General features: G+C 33.5%; 2 protein-coding genes across 2 annotated transcripts in view; one reads left to right on the top strand and one right to left on the bottom strand.

The window, feature by feature from the left end:
* Nucleotides 1-1,184: 1,184 nt before the first annotated feature.
* LOC117123093 (EH domain-containing protein 1-like) lies at nucleotides 1,185-12,317 on the top strand. Its single transcript, XM_033268919.1, has 2 exons — nucleotides 1,185-2,246; nucleotides 6,267-12,317. The coding sequence occupies exons 1-2, from the start codon at nucleotides 1,332-1,334 to the stop codon at nucleotides 6,972-6,974; spliced, it is 1,623 nt and encodes a 540-aa protein (XP_033124810.1). The 5' UTR covers nucleotides 1,185-1,331; the 3' UTR covers nucleotides 6,975-12,317.
* A 2,488-nt stretch (nucleotides 12,318-14,805) lies between these two features.
* The window catches only part of LOC117123103 (dynein heavy chain 6, axonemal-like), a 46,109-nt gene continuing 42,696 nt past the window's right edge, over nucleotides 14,806-18,218 (bottom strand). Inside the window, exons 82-84 of the mRNA XM_033268935.1 lie at nucleotides 18,004-18,164; nucleotides 17,485-17,637; nucleotides 14,806-16,911 (exon numbers count right to left, since the gene is read on the bottom strand). Coding sequence (XP_033124826.1) covers nucleotides 16,702-16,911; nucleotides 17,485-17,637; nucleotides 18,004-18,164 — 524 coding nt within the window. The 3' untranslated portion in view covers nucleotides 14,806-16,701. The remainder of the gene's footprint in view (nucleotides 16,912-17,484; nucleotides 17,638-18,003; nucleotides 18,165-18,218) is intronic.

Genomic DNA, 18,218 nt, shown 5'->3' with positions numbered 1-18,218 from the left:
CAGGTAGTGAAATGATTATTGTACATTTTAAGTGCTCCCTAAATTCATAAGTGTAAGCTAAATTACGGTGATTAATACTGTATTTATTCTGTCTCTTATACACATCTAGATGTGTATAAGAGACAGCAATGTTATCTGTAGGCCTGCAGATGTACAGGACAACGTTACCTCTTCAGGCCCCCCCAAAAAAACAAATTAATGAAAATTTAAATAAAATATTCACGAATTATGTGTTTGAGAAATCCATTATAAGACCCTCAAAATGCTACTTTGTCGGAGCCTCCTGGCGCTTTTCTCAAAAACCCTCTCCAGGTCTCTGCCCCTGGACCACCAAATTTCAAAAAGTCCACTTTTTAAAATTTATTATTTCATTAAAATCTTTCCTAATTATCGCGAAATGCTATAGGCCTAGTATGCATTACATTTTTTTTGCCCGCTCTTCTAACCAGTCTCTTATACACATCTAGATGTGTATAAGAGACAGGTCGGTTCGGTCCCAAAAACGCACCTCCCCATCGAAAATCCTGCCTACGAGCCTGTTGAAGTAATATCATCATCATATCGATTCCTTCAGTATCTTTACTATTGATTGTCGACATTGGTTCGTCACAGTAATTGCGCTTCAATATTTCCTTGTTTAATCGTATACAGTAGTGGAAATTTTATTAAAGTCAGGGTCAGGAAAAAGAAAAAAAAAATGATATGTTGTACAAATGATATTCTAAGACACAAAAAGCATAGGCCTATTTTATTAAACAATTTTTGAATATTTAAAAACAGGGGGAAAAGGGGGCGTAACCACCATTTTTCTACCTGATTTCCCATTTTATTTTTTTTTGTCTTAGAAAAACCAGTATACAACATATGAAAATGTTTTTTCCTCCATCCGGAGCCTGACTTTTTGCAAAGGCCCAACAAATTGCATAAAATGAATGAATCTCACTCATGAATTGAAACAATTTGTTTAAGAGAAATCGAGTTCAATAATACCATATTGTGGTCTTTATAATTTGTCGTATCCATATTGCATGATGACACAGAAAAGATAATAGTCTCACTTGGCTGTTTATTAACTATTGATAGCTAGAAAAATAATTTGTTTACAAAACACTTGACATTGATTTCGACTTTAAATGCGAGAGAGGGCGGTTTCCGACACGTTTACTTCCGGGTACCAATGCGACTTCGGCGAATGAGTCATCAGACATTTTCACGGACGGGCGAAGAAATCTGTAGTGGCGGTAAATTTTGCCAATTATTTAGGAAAACAAGTCGCTGTCTCTACACAGCTATCATCTTATTCTCATTGACAGTTATTTTGGACTTAATCAATGTTTAGTTGGCTCTCAGAGGACGCCAAACGGCGAAAACAGCCGGCAGTTTTTAGTTCAGTAAGTGAGGGCCTAAGGAAGGTCTACAATACTACTATTCGCCCATTAGAAGAAGCGTACAAATTCAGTGACTTCCACTCCCCTCCTCATGATGATGCCGATTTTGAGGCAAAACCGATGGTTCTTCTTGTCGGTCAGTATTCGACGGGGAAAACAACATTCATCAAGTACCTTCTTGAGCGTGAATTTCCAGGTATTCGCGTCGGGCCTGAACCGACCACGGACCGCTTTATGGCCGTGATGCACGGCGATAAAGACGGGGTCATCCCTGGCAACGCCTTAGTTGTCGATCCTAAACGACAGTTCCGGGCCTTGGATAAATTTGGAAACGCGTTTTTAAACCGATTCCAGTGTTCACTCACTGATTCTCCAGTTCTAGAAAGTATCACTATTATAGACACACCAGGTATCTTATCAGGAGAAAAACAAAGAGTAGACCGGGGTTATGATTTTATCGGTGTACTGGAATGGTTCGCTGAGAGAGCTGACCGAATTATACTTCTCTTTGATGCCCATAAGCTGGACATTTCAGATGAATTCCGCCGTTGCATAGAAGCACTCCGAGGTCAAGATGATAAGATTAGAATTGTTTTGAATAAATCGGACATGGTCGACCATCAGCAGTTGATGAGGGTCTACGGAGCACTTATGTGGTCCCTAGGGAAGGTTATCAATACGCCGGAGGTTTCCAGAGTGTATATCGGTTCGTTTTGGGATAAGCCATTCCACTATGACACAAACCGTCGGCTATTTGAAGCAGAAGCACATGACTTGTTCTACGACATCCAAAGCTTACCAAGGAATGCTGCTCTAAGGAAGCTCAATGACCTTATCAAAAGAGCACGTCTTGCTAAGGTAAGAAGATGATGAAGTAGCCTAACATGCATTGATTTTCAACAGTCGTATAAAAAATATTTTTAAACAGTGTGTGTAATTAAATTTCTTTACATCAATTCAAAGTTTAGTAACATTTATCATTGCAGGGGAAAATTTAGGGGGGACCGGCCCAGCCCCGCCCCCACCCCCTTTTGGAGGTAAAAAAAAAGAAAAAAAGAAAGAAAAAGAAAAAAATGATAGCCCCCAACGCCTCAAATGTTATTTTCGGGCGTCTAGAACACAAAAAATTCCCCCTAGGTCATTGTTGTCTCGATCGGCCCAAATTTCGGCCCCCCTCTTTTGGACATCTCTGGATCCGCCCCTGCATTGTCATTATGTATTACTGTACAATAATTGTATTCTCAAACTCTCTAAAAAAGAGATATAATTTGGTGTTAAATCCATTTCTGAATAATTGAAAGAACCTCTTTCAGTCAATATCATCATCTACAGTACTAATCTGTATGATTTGGTTCATTCCACAGCGAGAATATTTAAAGTACTGTAGTATATTCCGATGCTTATGGTGACCTGCAGGGTCATTCTTGTTGAGGGAATGAACCTTACTGCTACGCCCCAACCCTTGGTTACTGTTGCTAAGGGCCCACAAAATAATAGCGTAAATGTATGTAAACATCTGCCTTTGGGACAACACGTGTGTTTGTACTGTAGGAGACGTACTTCTGACCTTGTTCTGATTGGCGAGTTGCTAAGTTTGACTCTCCGTATCACGGTCATTGCTATTATTTTTTTTGGGCGATTCAGGTCTTTTGGTTTACCAATTGTTATCTGATACTGTAGATTGGAAGGTTTAAAGAAAATTGAAACACTAATATCTTTAAAGAGTATGCCACTCTGTCAACATTTCTGAAGTGATGCCGACTGGTTTCTTTTCTTGCACAATTCATATTTGCTTCCTCCAGTGTAGTATCTGCTTCATTGCTTAAATGTTTTCCAATGTGGACACACACAACTGACAGTTATATGATCTTAGTTTTGGATAACATTTGACCTTGAATTCCTCATGGGGTCATTTGTGTGTACAGGGTGTACAGTACAGTACAGAGCAGTATAACTTCCTGATTTAATTCATATTCTAGACCCCCAGTTTTTAAACATTCAAAAATCTATATGTCATTAACCCGCTCCCGACTTTTTCGCCAAATGTGTTTTTTGTGTCTTGTGATGCCGACTTGGTCTATTTTGTTGCACAATTATTCATATTTGCTTTCTACAATGTGGTATCTCCTTCATTGCTTAAATGTTGTCCAATCTGCTTAAAGTGGACACCCACAACTGACAGTTATATGACCAAAGTTATGGATAACATTTGACCTTGAATTCCTCATGGGGTCATTTGTGATCATGGGTATACAGTACAGTATAGAGCAATATAACTTCTTGATTTAATCCATAGTCTAGACTGTTAATGTCCAGGAAATATCATTAATAATTTATTATAGTAAAAATAATGATAGAAAATTGATGATGATAATAATACATTTATACATACTGGTAAGATATCAGGTCTAAATACTTTGTAGTGCATCTAAATGTGTGTGAATGTTTATTTGATAAACATATTCATGTGACCAAAAAACATCTGATGACAATAACATATTATCTGATAATAATGATAATCATTACCTACAATCACATTATTTTATTACTAAATATGAACCAATAGAAATATATTTTTTATATAATAAAATTATTGATATTGTAAATCATATTTAATCAGGAATGTTTTCTTTGAAGGAAATTCCTTCACACTTTACATTCAGTATCATATTTTTGTAACATGAACAAACCTAGTACAAGTAGAACTCTTGTAGTCTGAAGCATTTCATAGGAAACTCTCCTACTGTGTGATACAGTACCTGTACTTTAAGAACATTTCCTTGTGTTTAATCTGTTTAAAATGTATTTTATGCACTTAAAACAGAATGGAATGCTCTGTTATCTTCCTGGAATTACCAATGACATTTATTATTGCATGATGAATTGGTTTACTGTACTGTAGTTATAGCAATCTCTTTCCTGACGACTGTTAGCCGTCATGACCAGCACACAACATAGTCTTTGTATTTTATTTTAAGTTTTAACTTTGATCCCAGGGCTCAAATGGCGACTAGTCTTTTTGACTAATTGGGCCACCTTGGTTAAATATTGTGAATAAATAAATTAATAAAATAAATGAATACAGAAGACAAATGTTGAATAAAATTAACATTGTGAGCATAAAATTTATTTTGTCATCATATAATTATAATAAGACAGTGATTACATCTGCTAATTGACTAATTGACAGTCCTTGACCTCTATACCTAACTTAATAAAATAAAAATAAAGAAAACAAATGAGCAAGCCATTATAGTTCATACTTCTATGCTGTTTATAAATATCTAACTACAGGCCTCCCTCTAATTAAAGACCCCTCCAATTAAAGACCACCTTTCTGTGGTCCCAAATGAACAACAGTCTTCTATCTTTTTATTATTCTAGAGACTAAACCTTCTAAAGGCCATTGAAACCCTGGTCCTAAAAGTGGTCTTTAGTTGGAGGGAGACCTGTATTTTTTATGATTATTAGATGACTAAATATCTAACATGATTTTACATGGACCAACATTGCACTACGGTACTACTTGTATACACATGTTAAAATAATCTTTAGGTCCATATTGGAAATTGAGACAGTACTGCATTGCATTGAAAATTTAAATAATATGGATGTATGTACTGTACAGTATGAGTATATTATTGGAAGTGGGTCATCATGAATTCAATAATCATCCTTGTAGGTACAGTAGGTCAACATAGTATTTTTCACAGTATAATCCAACCATCACTAATGGCTCTTTTTTCATAATGATATAAATAATTTCATCTGGTTGGCAGAATCTTCATAAATTAAACCAAAAGTACATATTAAAGCCAGGAAAAAAAAAATTGATATGATCTTGTACAAGACACAAAATGCATATTTGACGAAAAAAACTAGGAAGCAATTAATGAGATACGGATTCTTGAATCTAAAAAGTGGTGAAATAAGGAATGGCCGTTTACTGTACCTACCTTTTTTCTACCTCGTTCCCCCAGTTTTTAAATATTCAAAAATCTGTATGTCATTAACCGCTTCCGAGTTTTTGGTCAAATATGGTTTTCGTGTCTTAGAAAAATCAGTTGTACAGCATATCAAAGAAATATTTTTCCTCCAGAACCTGGTTTTAAACTAAATTTTTTTTTTCAATATATTGGGTCACAGATATTATAAATTATTCTTCTATATAGTACAGTTTGCATTGATGGTAAGGAGAGCGCAATCAATAGTGTGTACTGTGTTGATTCCTCACGTACAGTATGCCTTCTGTAACCTTGTTAATTTGTGATGCTCAATAGGTTTGCAAACTCATCAATATATTCCAGCTAAATCTACTTCTGAATGAAATAATTTAATATGACTATCCCTTTAAATGAAAGTGCTCAAATTTATGAAAAATATGTCTCCATACTGTAAATCCAACTAATTAATTGCTTTTATATGGATTATTGTATGCACTCTGACCAGGCTGTATTACACTAACTCATTCTAAAGAATTTGAATTTTAAAAGAGCCCCGAGACCATTTAATTGTTTAGATACATCCCTTCCTTTTGTGAAGTCTTCGGGTATTATGAAATATCTCGAACCTTCCGCCAATTGTTTATTTAATTATGTATTTTCATAAATCATTCTGTTCTTTTTAAAATAGTGTAAAGGTAAAATCTTCTACTAAGGTCATTGTTAAGTGTGCGTTTATACTGTTTCTGCATAAAGCATCAACTATTTGAAATGTTTGCACTGTCAAATTTTATGTGACAAATTTTATGTGACAAATAAATGTGACGTGCCCATAGTTGGTGTAATATGATATCGTCATTCCCATTTTGTGTGGTCAGTGCCTTTAACAGTAACCAATATTAATATTTTAAAGAATTGTTCATGTTTTTATTTGTAGGTACACGCATTCATCATCAGCACGCTACGTCGAGAAATGCCGTCTGTGTTCGGGAAGGAAAACAAAAAGGCAGAACTAATCAAGAATTTACATGTAACATACGGCGAAGTTGAACGCGTCCACCACATCTCTCCTGGGGATTTCCCTCCTCTTGAACGTATGAAACGAGTATTGAAAGACCAAGATTTCACACGCTTCAGTGCACTCAAACCTAAGTTAATAGAGAAGCTTGATCATATGCTTTCGAACGAGATGACGCGACTGATGCAAATGATTCCGCAAGAAGAATATGACATGGGCAGGAAAGATGGACAGCAAGAAATTAAAGGCGGTGTATTTTTAGGAGTTGTAGATGGCCCCTTTAAGAAGGGCGGAGGGGAAGGTGCCGATTACGGCTCTAGTGAATTAGTCGATTGGGTAGTCGAAGAGTATAAGGATAAGCATAGATCTGTCTTTGAAAGCTTGAATCCCATAGAGGGAAAAGTGTCCGGCGCAACAGCCAAAAAAGAAATGGTAAAATCCAAGCTGCCTAACACGGTGCTTGGCCGCGTCTGGAAATTAGCAGACGTTGACCGCGACGGGCAGCTTGATGAGGATGAATTTGCGCTTGCTATGTATCTGATACAGTTGAAATTAGATGGTACTGAGCTCCCACTTTCACTACCAACACATCTAGTACCCCCATCAAAAAGGTCATTCGCAACCTGAATATTGTAAGACGTATTATCTCCATCGATCTAAACACATCAACTCGTAAAATTTCTCATTTTAAGGGTTTTTTAGGAACCGCATTCTGCTAGTGTTTTCTTATGAGTTATATCAGCAATATTGTTAATAATCATATCAATTTTTGTAACCTAATTGTAATGATTATTACTAAATTCCATTGAGCTATGATAATAGACATGAAGGGGCTGCGTCTTGTGATTACCATGTTGATTTCATAACTTAATGAAAGCCATTGACACGGATGGTGTATTTTAACAAGTAATCGCTCACTAATTATTTCAATTTAGTCTTAAATACATTTTATATACGACATTTACATTATTATATACACTAAGCTAATAGTATGGTATTTTCCTTGTATTCTGTGTAAGCATAAACAGTTAGTATCAGGCATACTCGCATAAATTAATTAATTCTCTATCAAGGTATCAAGAAATAGGTTGTCTTTATTAGCATATTCTAATGCTAAAATTATTCCACAAATAACTGATTCATACTAGGCAAAAGGTTGCAAAGAATGCATGCTAAATGATAAGAACTATCAACATTTATCAAATTTTCTTTGACAAAAACTGTTGTATGCCCATATATAGTCATGGTGTGCCTATATATGGTCATGATGTGATGTCATCATGACCATATTTAGGCATATCACATTTTGTCTTGTGTGAATAATGTATGGCTAATTGTCAGTGAGGTGCACGTCATAAGGTCTACATTAGATGTCACTGGCATATCCCTCCAAAGGTCTAGCGTGATTGAGGTACCACAATGTGTCCCAATAACCTACAGTAGTACCAAAACAAAATGACAATGTACTATTCTTAAATCTTTATGTAGTCATTCGATTGTGAATAACACCCTAATAATAGGAAATGTTTCTATAGTTTTGAAGGCGTGTACTTCCTGACTGCCAAGTGTAAAGTTTCACATTGTGTAATTGCTCTGAAATGAGTTGAGTTGTAAACAATAATTGAAGTTTAGCTATTCATGACAAAAGTATTTTACTTGACTAAAAACATTCGTACCAAATGTTTATTGCTCAACATTTGATCAACATGTTGGTAAAATGTTCCATCCAAGTGGTGCTCTAATCCATACCGGTAATCAAACCCCCCCCCTCCCTCCTTTCTTCCCTTATTTATCTCTGGGCTAATATCACTTCTTTTTGTTTCCCATTTTCTTTTGGCCCTAATTTTCCCCTGCCTTAAAAAAGTTTAGTGCAATAATCAAATGTAAAAGTATTAAGCAGAAAATTGACAACTCACTTTACAAGGAAGGAAACCCTGTAAAAAAAGTGTTGGACGATTAACCTTTTGTAAACCAATCTGTAGCCCTTGTTAGAAAAACATAAATTTCCCCTGGTTCATCCCTACCATAATTTTAACTTTGTTTTGAACTCAATATTTTATGTATGCTTATTACTATGCAAGCCTGAGTTACAAAGTGAAACTGATGCTCTAACAACTACCTGTACTGTATGACTATCTTGTAGGAAATCTAGTTTCTTTTCTCGTCAACAAAAATAATACAGGCTATTGTTAATTATTAATGTTATGAATTAAAATCCAGTGACACGATGTTGCAATACCTCCTTAAGTTATTCTTATTCTGTCAAACAATTTCTGCATCTTTTCCTTATTTTTTTTAGAGTGTGCTTCAACGACAAATGCTCCAGGATATCATTTTGAAATCTCATTCCATAAGGAAGTAAATTTCTATATAAAGAACATGAATACTGGTTGTTATTGCAGTATTAGCTGCCATTCCTTATATAATATAAAATACATGCAGAATAATAACAAGACTGTTACAAAGGAAAAGAGTACTAAATTGTTGGCCATAAGAATTTAGATCCTCAATTAAGGAGATCATAATCTTACACATTGATAATAAACAAGGTTGGTTGATTGATTGATTGCCTAACTGGAGAGGTATAAATACCTCCTTTTACTAACAGTTTTTGTTAATAGTATAAACAAATATAATTTGCATTCAACTTTTAATTGGTAATATTTTAAGAAGTACAAATGGCATTTAAGATTAATGTGTTTATACACTATGTAGATGTATGTTGGTTTATATAAATTCTGTCAGATAAATGAACATTTTAACAATTAAAATTAAATTAATAGTGATTACTTTTGTAATAAGCCATACATATGTATATTCCCATGTATGCTGTCACACAAACACACTTTACATATTTAATTTTTAGTCTTTAATAAATGGCTTTCAGTAATTTGATGATCAATCAATCAATTCTATTGATTTCAAAGGTGCTTCCATTACACACAATATATTGTTTATATATGCTAACCTATTTACAATACTATTAATATTATTGTATATTTTAATTACCAATATTATATTTGTAAATTTATTGATTCTGTCTCTGGCCAAAGGATTCGTAAAAATTGAATCGTAAAATGTTTAGAAATTATAAAATATATTAATTAAAAATTTTAGATCTGAAAAAAAAATATGGTAATTCTTTGATAATGTTTTATTTGTTATAATATAGAAACAAAATTTAGATAATAATTCTTGTTATATCAAGATACTGTGTAGGCCCATGCTCCTGTATTATATAAACACCCTATTAGATAAATACCCTTTGTACCCAATATCTCATCACATTTAAAGAAAAATATATTGTATAGGCCAAGTGTTTCTCTGGAGAACTATATAACTAGAAGGCACCCTGGGGCACTCCAATACCCCCATCAGCTGATATGTAGGTTTGATGCTAATTTAGAGAAGCATAAATGCTTTGGATGTGCTGCATTGAATATTGCAATGTAATACTAATATAAAAAGGAAGTTTTACTGAAGGGTTGAGTTACAGTTTTGTTTCATATCCTGCACGATATCAGAAGCCCCTCCCAGTTCATAGCTCACGGCATGACCTTAATGGTTCTGCCAACTTTTAAATTTTTATTCAAGGTCAAGTCTCATGGGGAAAAAATATTTAGAACAGGTTTTTTTCAGATTAATTTTCCAAAAGCGTTTTTGATATCACTTAGAGCTGGTAGAGTCTAGACTTACAATTATTTAAAATGAAGTTTAATTACACAGAGCCAATAGTAAATTCCATACATTGATAAGTGTGAAGTATTAGAGTGGTGTTTACATAAGTAACACCCAATGAGATACCTTGTTTAGAAGCTCCATTGAGAGTGTGTACAGTAGGCCTATGGTGTAAACTAAATAGTCATTGATTCCTGTCCGTTAAAATGTTTATTTTTAAAATAATCTTAAAACTATTTTCTTTTTAAAATTATATTCTAAAAAAAAAAATATCCTAGCTGTCTGTTAGAATATTTTAATTTATTCAAAATTGAAGATTGGATGTATTAACACATTTTTTTTAAATTAAAAAGCATGGTGTATGTAAAAATAATGCATAGTGTCCTCCAGTTTGGCATATGGTGATGTTTACAGTGGTGTTTATGATGGTAGATAGTCTTGCTCGTAAAAATAAAATCCAGATATACCTCTGACGGAGGTAATCTAGTCAGTACATTCCTGGTGATATAGTATCAAGGCTGTAAGAAACAGCCCTGATAGTCCCTCCCTCTCACTCCATCTGCTAAACTAAGTACCACTCAATCTCACAGGTGCACGAGTGCTTAACTGAGTACCACTCGCTAATATAGTGGTTATGCGAAAGCTAAAGGAAGTTCCTCTCCTAGCTAATTTTCACTCAATTCTTGGTACGCAAGTGTCACTCACTTATGAGGTAGTTATACGAGTGCTAAATTAAGTTCCACTCATTGCTAAATTCCACTCAATTGTATGCGCACTTGCTCCTATGTGTATGGTTACTCAGTTCACTCCTAGTTTAGCAGGTTGGATGTGTTTAATCCAACATTCCTGTTATTTAGGGCATAGATTTTGATAATTATTACAGTATTGGCATGTCTCTGTGTTAAACAGTGGATAACATTTTTTTTTTTATTCACAAGAATGACATAAAATTGGTTGGTTCTATCTCAAATAAAAAAAATCCATATTTAATTTTAGCAATTTTAAAATTATAATTTTACAGTATTTTCCAATGTTGTATGAATTGTGGTAAATTTTATTAAATTTTCGCTGGAAAATTAAATTTACTTGCTGGTGATGATATAATTAATGTTGAAATATTGAATCCCGACACGATAGCGTGCATTTCGATACTTTCTGTTTGTGTTAAAGTAAAAAATAATATTTCTTTTATTATCTGCTGTTTAAAGGTTTATCTCAAATCACTCACAGTGAGTATATTTAAAAAATAAAAAATATTTTAAGATTATTTTAATTTGTTTATGTTAAATATTTTTGTGAGGTTGTTAGTATTTGTTATCTTTCATCTTCGACAAGGGAACATTTTGTAGTCAAAACCATACAGAGAAGTGAATACCAAAGACTTCTATAAACATAAATTTACATTTTAAAATTTGGTAACTCTACTGAACATTGCAGTACAATATATCTATTATTATTATTATTATTATTATTATTAACATATTAATTATATAAATATGAATTATATTTATAAGTAATTTGTTAATAACTTTAGTAGTTTATTAGTTGTTTACATAGTTTGCATTTAAGTTAATGCTTTTTCTTTTTGTTTATATAATCACTTGTTTTGAAATTGAAAGTAACTCTGTATGTTAAATACCTTTTTAACATAATATTTTATTTTGTTTATTTCAGCTCAATATATTTTTTATCTACGGTATGGTACTGAATACTTATTTTGTGGTGAAAAGATAATCCCAGCAATAATTATGGTATTGAGAATGTTATAAATTATTTGCAAAGTAAAAAAATGTCAGTTTAATTATTTTACTGCTTAACGTATTTTGTTCACAATAAGAATTTAGTTTTAACAAAATGTTTACATAAACACTGAGCATAGATTAAAAAAAAGTAATGACTTTTAAATTGTTGGTAAACTGGAAGGATATTATTAACGAACATCATTTGGAAAATTTTAAATTTTATTTTAGAGTAAAATTATATTAGTCCTTAAGGGTAATACAAGCATAAAGAATATGCCGTCAGTTAAACACAACATTTTAAGGCATAATTTATAAATAATTTATATATTTTAATTGTTATTGAGTTATATTCAGAAACTTGTTTTTGTGAACACAAACAATAGATTAGATATGAAAATAATTAAGTGTTTTATATTAGATGTTGAAATCTACAATGTTACACCACAAAAGTAGTTTGCTTGCATGTTGTTCACTGTACTCTAATGACTGCTTAATCATTGTTATTTACCTAGTATGGATTAAAAAATAGCTGATGAGGCAAAATGACAAATGATTTCTTGTGTATCAATTCAGTGTTATTCAAATACAGTTAAACTTGCCTAAGTCGACTCTGCCTATCTCAAGTAATTTCTAAGTAATATTTTTACATGCCAAATTGTTTGTTTTCCATACAACGATCTCGTAGTCTAATTTTATTCAAGTCGAACAATTTTTCAATGCCATTTTAGACAGGTGATTGCTAAGGTGTACAGGGGTCATTGGTATGTGTAAGTGTCTTGGTGTAAAGGTGTGACTACCAGGGTACAGTATTATACTGTACAGGGGTTACTGGTTTGTCACAGGTGTTCAGGTGTCACTGAGAGTGTTTAAAGATTCAACTGGAGTATGCAGGTGTGACGGCCAGTGTATGCAGGCAGATACTAGAAATATAAGAGCACTCGCATAGCAAAAATGAGGCGGAAATTGGTCTAGACGTACACGCCGCCCTTCTCTTTTTATAGTGCAAGTTTTCTATACTTGGTCCAGACGTATAGGGTGCCCTTCCGTTGCCAAGTATATCCAGATGCACACGGCGCCCTTCTTTTTCCAATTATGGAGAAAAACGTTATCACTAACGTTATCCAGTCATACAATTCTGCGCTTTGGTGTCTGTCATTTTACTGTTTTGATTTATTTATGCCTGCTTGTTGTATCTTATGGATAATGGCAACGATTTCTACCTCCGCAAAAGGAGGTTATGTATTCACAGTTGTGTAACGTTGGCATAAGCTTTTTAGATCCAGCTGTACGCAGCGCCCCATTGTTTGTATTTGAACAGTTTTTTTCTGTGGAGAAATCTATCTTGAGTTTCTAGTATCTTTGTTGCAGGTTAACACTGCCAATGTACAGAATCGTAACTGGGGTGTACAGGTTTGACTGCCAGGGGTTACCAGTACAGTATATGTGTCATGGGTCTTACAGGTGTCATTACAGGTGTATAGAGGTGTCACTGGAGTATGCAGATGTGACTGCCAGCATATTCAGATGTCAGTGGTAAATGCAAATATCATGGGTGTGAAGTTGTCACTGCCAAAATATAGAGGTGTCACTGCAAGGGTATACAGGGGTATGCAAGAATGCATAGGTGAGTGGAACATGCTAAGACTTGTGGTATGAAAGTACGACTGTCAGTGTACACAGTTGTCACAAGGATATACCTCATCACACAGGGGTTTGCATTACAACAGGGTATGGTTGATTCAATAGTCATGTTAATTCTAAGTTATATCAGTGATTACTATTTATTAACTATACACAGAAGAGCTTAGCAGTAGTAGCTCTAAAAATATCCACACAATATTATTGCTGAATACTTTTACAATGTATATCTTTCGGGATTAAATTTTTCAAGATAATGCAAAGTACACACAGGCAATGTTATGCATAGAAAGTTGATTAACCTTCTCTATATTTATAAGAATTGAATTCTAAATTTTCATGAGTTTATACAAGTTCGTAGGTCAACTATTTTGTATGAGGCACCAAATAGGGAAAAACATTTTCCCCCCTTACATTTTGAACACTTAAAAAGATAATGTTATCTGCAACATCATAAATCAGACTTAGAATTCAAACAACCTCAAGTCTACTTAATAGCAATAATTTATTTTATCCACTTCAGAAAAAAGAAGCATACATTCAACAACATTTACAACATTTACACAAGCCAATAAAATCCACAGCTGGAAGAAAACACAGATTACCTCCAGATTATATAAAATAAATGTTTATATGAGTAGAACATATTTATGAGATGAAAATATGGAATATTCCATTCAGTGAGGCATTTTCCTGAGGTAAAATATAGAATGTTTTTTCAATGAGGCTAAACTAGGTTAAATGGAACATTCCATTTTTCACCTCATTAAACATCCATTGTACAAATGAGTAACAATAATTACATAATTTATACAACATCCACCGTTTATTAATCTGTGTCATTCAGTATATGGATGGTGGATCATGTGTGCTTGCAGGGTCAATTGTCAAAGATGGTGTTTGTATGCCAACATGCATTTTCTTAACTCTATTAAGTCCTATGCTGTACTATTAATCCCATATAATATGTAATCAATCAATCAAATAGAAGGCTCTAAATACATATGTATATATATATATATATATATTTATGCATTACTATTTGGTGAACTTTCTACTCATCATACATTGTTTCAGTGAAATATAAACAGTTCATTTTCATATCTCAAGGAAGTTTATAACTTTAGTATCACAATCAATTTTTAAATTTATTTATATTTTGATTAAATTTATAAATTTTCTTTCTCTTGATATCACTAAGGTGACAATCCTAATAAAAATTGAATATGTACAGGCATACACAGTATTTACAAGGTGTGTACCCCAGGGGATAAGTTGAAAAACCATTGTTAAAAATATACATTATGACAATCACTATTACTATTATGCTGATTAAACTAACATACCTGGGTTTACCAATCTAGTAATCACTAAAACCTTTTTATACTAATATTTAGATGTCTTTAGAATTTATTAAATAAGTATATAAAAACAAAACATGGTAGATGTAAATGTTTAGAAGGAATGTACTTAATGGAAGTGACCTTTTCTTCAGATCTTAGAAAATAATGCAGTACAAATACTGTATTAGATAATAAATATAATTCAGTGTTAAATCATGTTTTAATAAAATTTATCAAAAACAATCATCTTTGTTAAAAATATAACTCTAAATTTGGATGACAATCTTAAAGCACTTATACTCAATGGACGGATTATTATATTATTATTTTCATATATAATTATATTAAAATATTTAAGTAAGATATGTTATAAATATCTGTTGCAAATACTGTAGCTTCTATGGTATAAACAGAGAGTAAGAGAGAACTTTTGTTATCTCATTCGAGAATTGATTCGGCAAAGAAATTTCTAATTTCTGTTTATGGTTGGTAATTAAGTTTACTGTACAAGCAGAAATGGAAGAGCTAATGGTCGCAGTAACATACACATTAGAATTAACGTTACTGATACAGGCCGTTTCTCACCCAGGAACTAATAAATTTAAAGACTTTAAATTATACTTGTAGCCTTCTATGAAAGTTGGGCAGGAATCATGTCAAGAACCCCTTACGTAGAAGTGGCTTCAAAGACCCTGTTTGGGGTAATTTTTGTAATTAAAAAAAAAACCACATTAACATACTCAACTGTTCATTAATTAGTAACAAGAATTAGAGGATTTCCAATTAGGACAGTAAGTTTTATCTACTGATATATTTAAAATTCAGTGCGACTTACTAAAGGGAATGAGGGCTATTGTTTTGGAGACGGTTCGTATGACAAATCGGGGTTCGTAAATGAGGGGTTCTACTGTATATAAAAGTAACCATAGAAACCAAAAAATAACAAACAAACATCTACTAATTTCTGATCAATGGTCATGTGTTTTTATAGCGCCTTCCACAGTAAAAGGAGCTTTTAAACCACAACAAACATATACTAAATTTATGAACAGGCGCGAACGTGAAGAGGAGAAAAATGCACATCCACGATTTTGAGATAGCGTTGCCATCACTACCACTTACACGCAGGTACCTTGGCAACTGTTCTATTTTATTCAAAGGTGGTGTTCTTTTTCAAAAACAAAGGCAATTAGTTGGTTTATCAAGGTAAAAATTCACGAAATAGTCTCATTGTTACTTTTACGGACTCCAAATAAAGGAAAAAACATGGGGTTGACGACTTACTCGCATAGAAAGCCAACCATGCTTACACGTGTACTTAATTCAACAAGTTTAAATAGTAATACAGTACAGCGCAAATGTCTCAATTCAATCACTTGGCTGTTAAGACAGTAATTAAGTGTGATTTTCCTATATATGGCCATGATGTTAATGACATACCACCCATAAATTGGATATTTTTCACACAAGACTTGATGGTGTGTTCAAAGCTTTAGTGCTTATTTAGTAATGAGTAATAATGAGAGTTATGCACGACAGATGAAAGAAACAGTATATTGTTATCATACAAGCTACCTGTCATAAATTACAAGAAAATACAAGAACTCATTCATAGTAAATTATCGGAATAAAGCCAGGAAAAAAAACCCATTTTGATATGATGTAGAAATTATTTATCTGACACAAAAAGCATATTTGACAAAAAACTTGGAAGCGGTTAATGAGATACAGATTTTTAAATATTTAAAAACTGGGGGAAAAGTGGGAAAAAGGGTGATTATTGGGTAAAAAGTCGTGCAACCACCCTTCTTTTTCCACTTCCTTCCTTTTTTTCCTCCAGAGCCTGACTTTACATTATCCTCTTAAGCCTACTTCCTAGATTCTTCTCAAAATATGTACACTGTATATACACAGTAAAACTGACACCAGAGGATGGCTTTAACTGCGCACATGTCAATCATCCAGTTGACAAAGTAAAGCCACGCCCCTTGTGATCCATAACTCAGGGTTCTCGTATGTTGGGAGGTCAACGGCCGTGACAAAGTTAGTTGATAGTCCTGTTGATGAGAGGGTTCCAGCCCTAGCTGATGTCCTGTACACTGGGCATTGGTATAAATACAAACCTTCATTTTCCTTTTTGCTGTGAGATGAAGCAAAGCTTATCTACATTGAAAAAAAAACAATGTTTCACTACAACTTTACTATTAGAATAATATAATGTCTCTTACATTTAGTATTGTATATCGGTTCTCTCTTTTAACTACATATTGACTTGAGTATCTATTAATTCTACTCACAACAGAAAATTTGACTGAAGACACAAACAAACAACCAGCCAATTTGCCGCGACCCACTTCCCGGGATTTTAAAAACACTCAAAATATGTCATAAATGGTAGACGAAGTTGGAAGTATAGTGCTTAAATGATACTTAAAATGCACTCTCTTTAGTACAGCAAATTTTAGCATGATGTCAATTTTTTTTTTTTTAATCTTAAAGAGTCTCCAAACCCTCTAATCTATTTGGCAACCCAATTTGGTCACGATCCAAAGTTTGAGAACCACTGAGGTAGAGGAAATCAGGTGAAAGTTCATCTATCGGCCATTATAATTAAAGTTCACCTATTATAATAATAAAAATATGGTTTTAGTTTCAAGAATGATTAAGAACAGATGAACACAAACTAATTATATACGTATGTAGTGTCACCAATGTTTTTATCAGAAGTTTATTTACCTTAGTTGGTAGAAAATGAATGTATGGCATAGGACTGAAGCGGCTGTCGGGCAATGAGTCTTGGAGAATTCCTTGAGACCTATTGAAGTGGGCGCCGTCCAGAAAAAGACCAAATACTAAAACACCTTCATCGGGTACTTGTACAGATATCTCCTAAAAATGTAAAAATACCCATGAACATTGAGTACAAATCTACATATCCTTGTAGCCTTAATTAGCGTAGGTGTTGTCGTCGCCCATTTACAAGTGAATGAGGACAGATCTACTTTTGTTTTGGGGGTGTTCTTAAAGAAACAGTGGCAATTAGGTGGTTTATCCAGGTAAGTATTCACCAAAATAGACTAGCAATTATGCTTAATGAAATAAAGGCAGGGGTTCAAATCCTGAATTTAAGGTTTAAAGCCACTGCCACCACTGTGCCAATGGGCTCCCACATAAGTACATCTTAACCTCCCAGTGCTACTTCAAAAACAAAATAGTCATGCAGATACTGTACATTTTCCTGTTTAAGGTTCATACCTTGAAAACAAGTTCTTTAACATTAGTAGGAGAGTTCAAAGAATCCTCATCCTGATCATCTGGAGATCTTCTGGTTGACATCACTTGAAAAGTAAATGTTAAAGAGTCCACAGGAAGCTGGTGCTGTCTTGCATGTTTCTGAAGAATAGCTGTTGTAAAACCTTCAATCAAATGAGTCAAGACATTATTATAGCATATCATTTAACTTAATGGAA

Source organism: Anneissia japonica, unplaced genomic scaffold (genome assembly GCF_011630105.1).
Source record: "Anneissia japonica isolate Jap-2015-1 unplaced genomic scaffold, ASM1163010v1 scaffold11402_len470986_cov188, whole genome shotgun sequence".
In the NCBI taxonomy this organism is placed as follows: domain Eukaryota; kingdom Metazoa; phylum Echinodermata; class Crinoidea; order Comatulida; family Comatulidae; genus Anneissia; species Anneissia japonica.
Note: the sequence above shows the minus strand (reverse complement) of the source record. Positions and strands in the feature narration are given on the sequence as shown.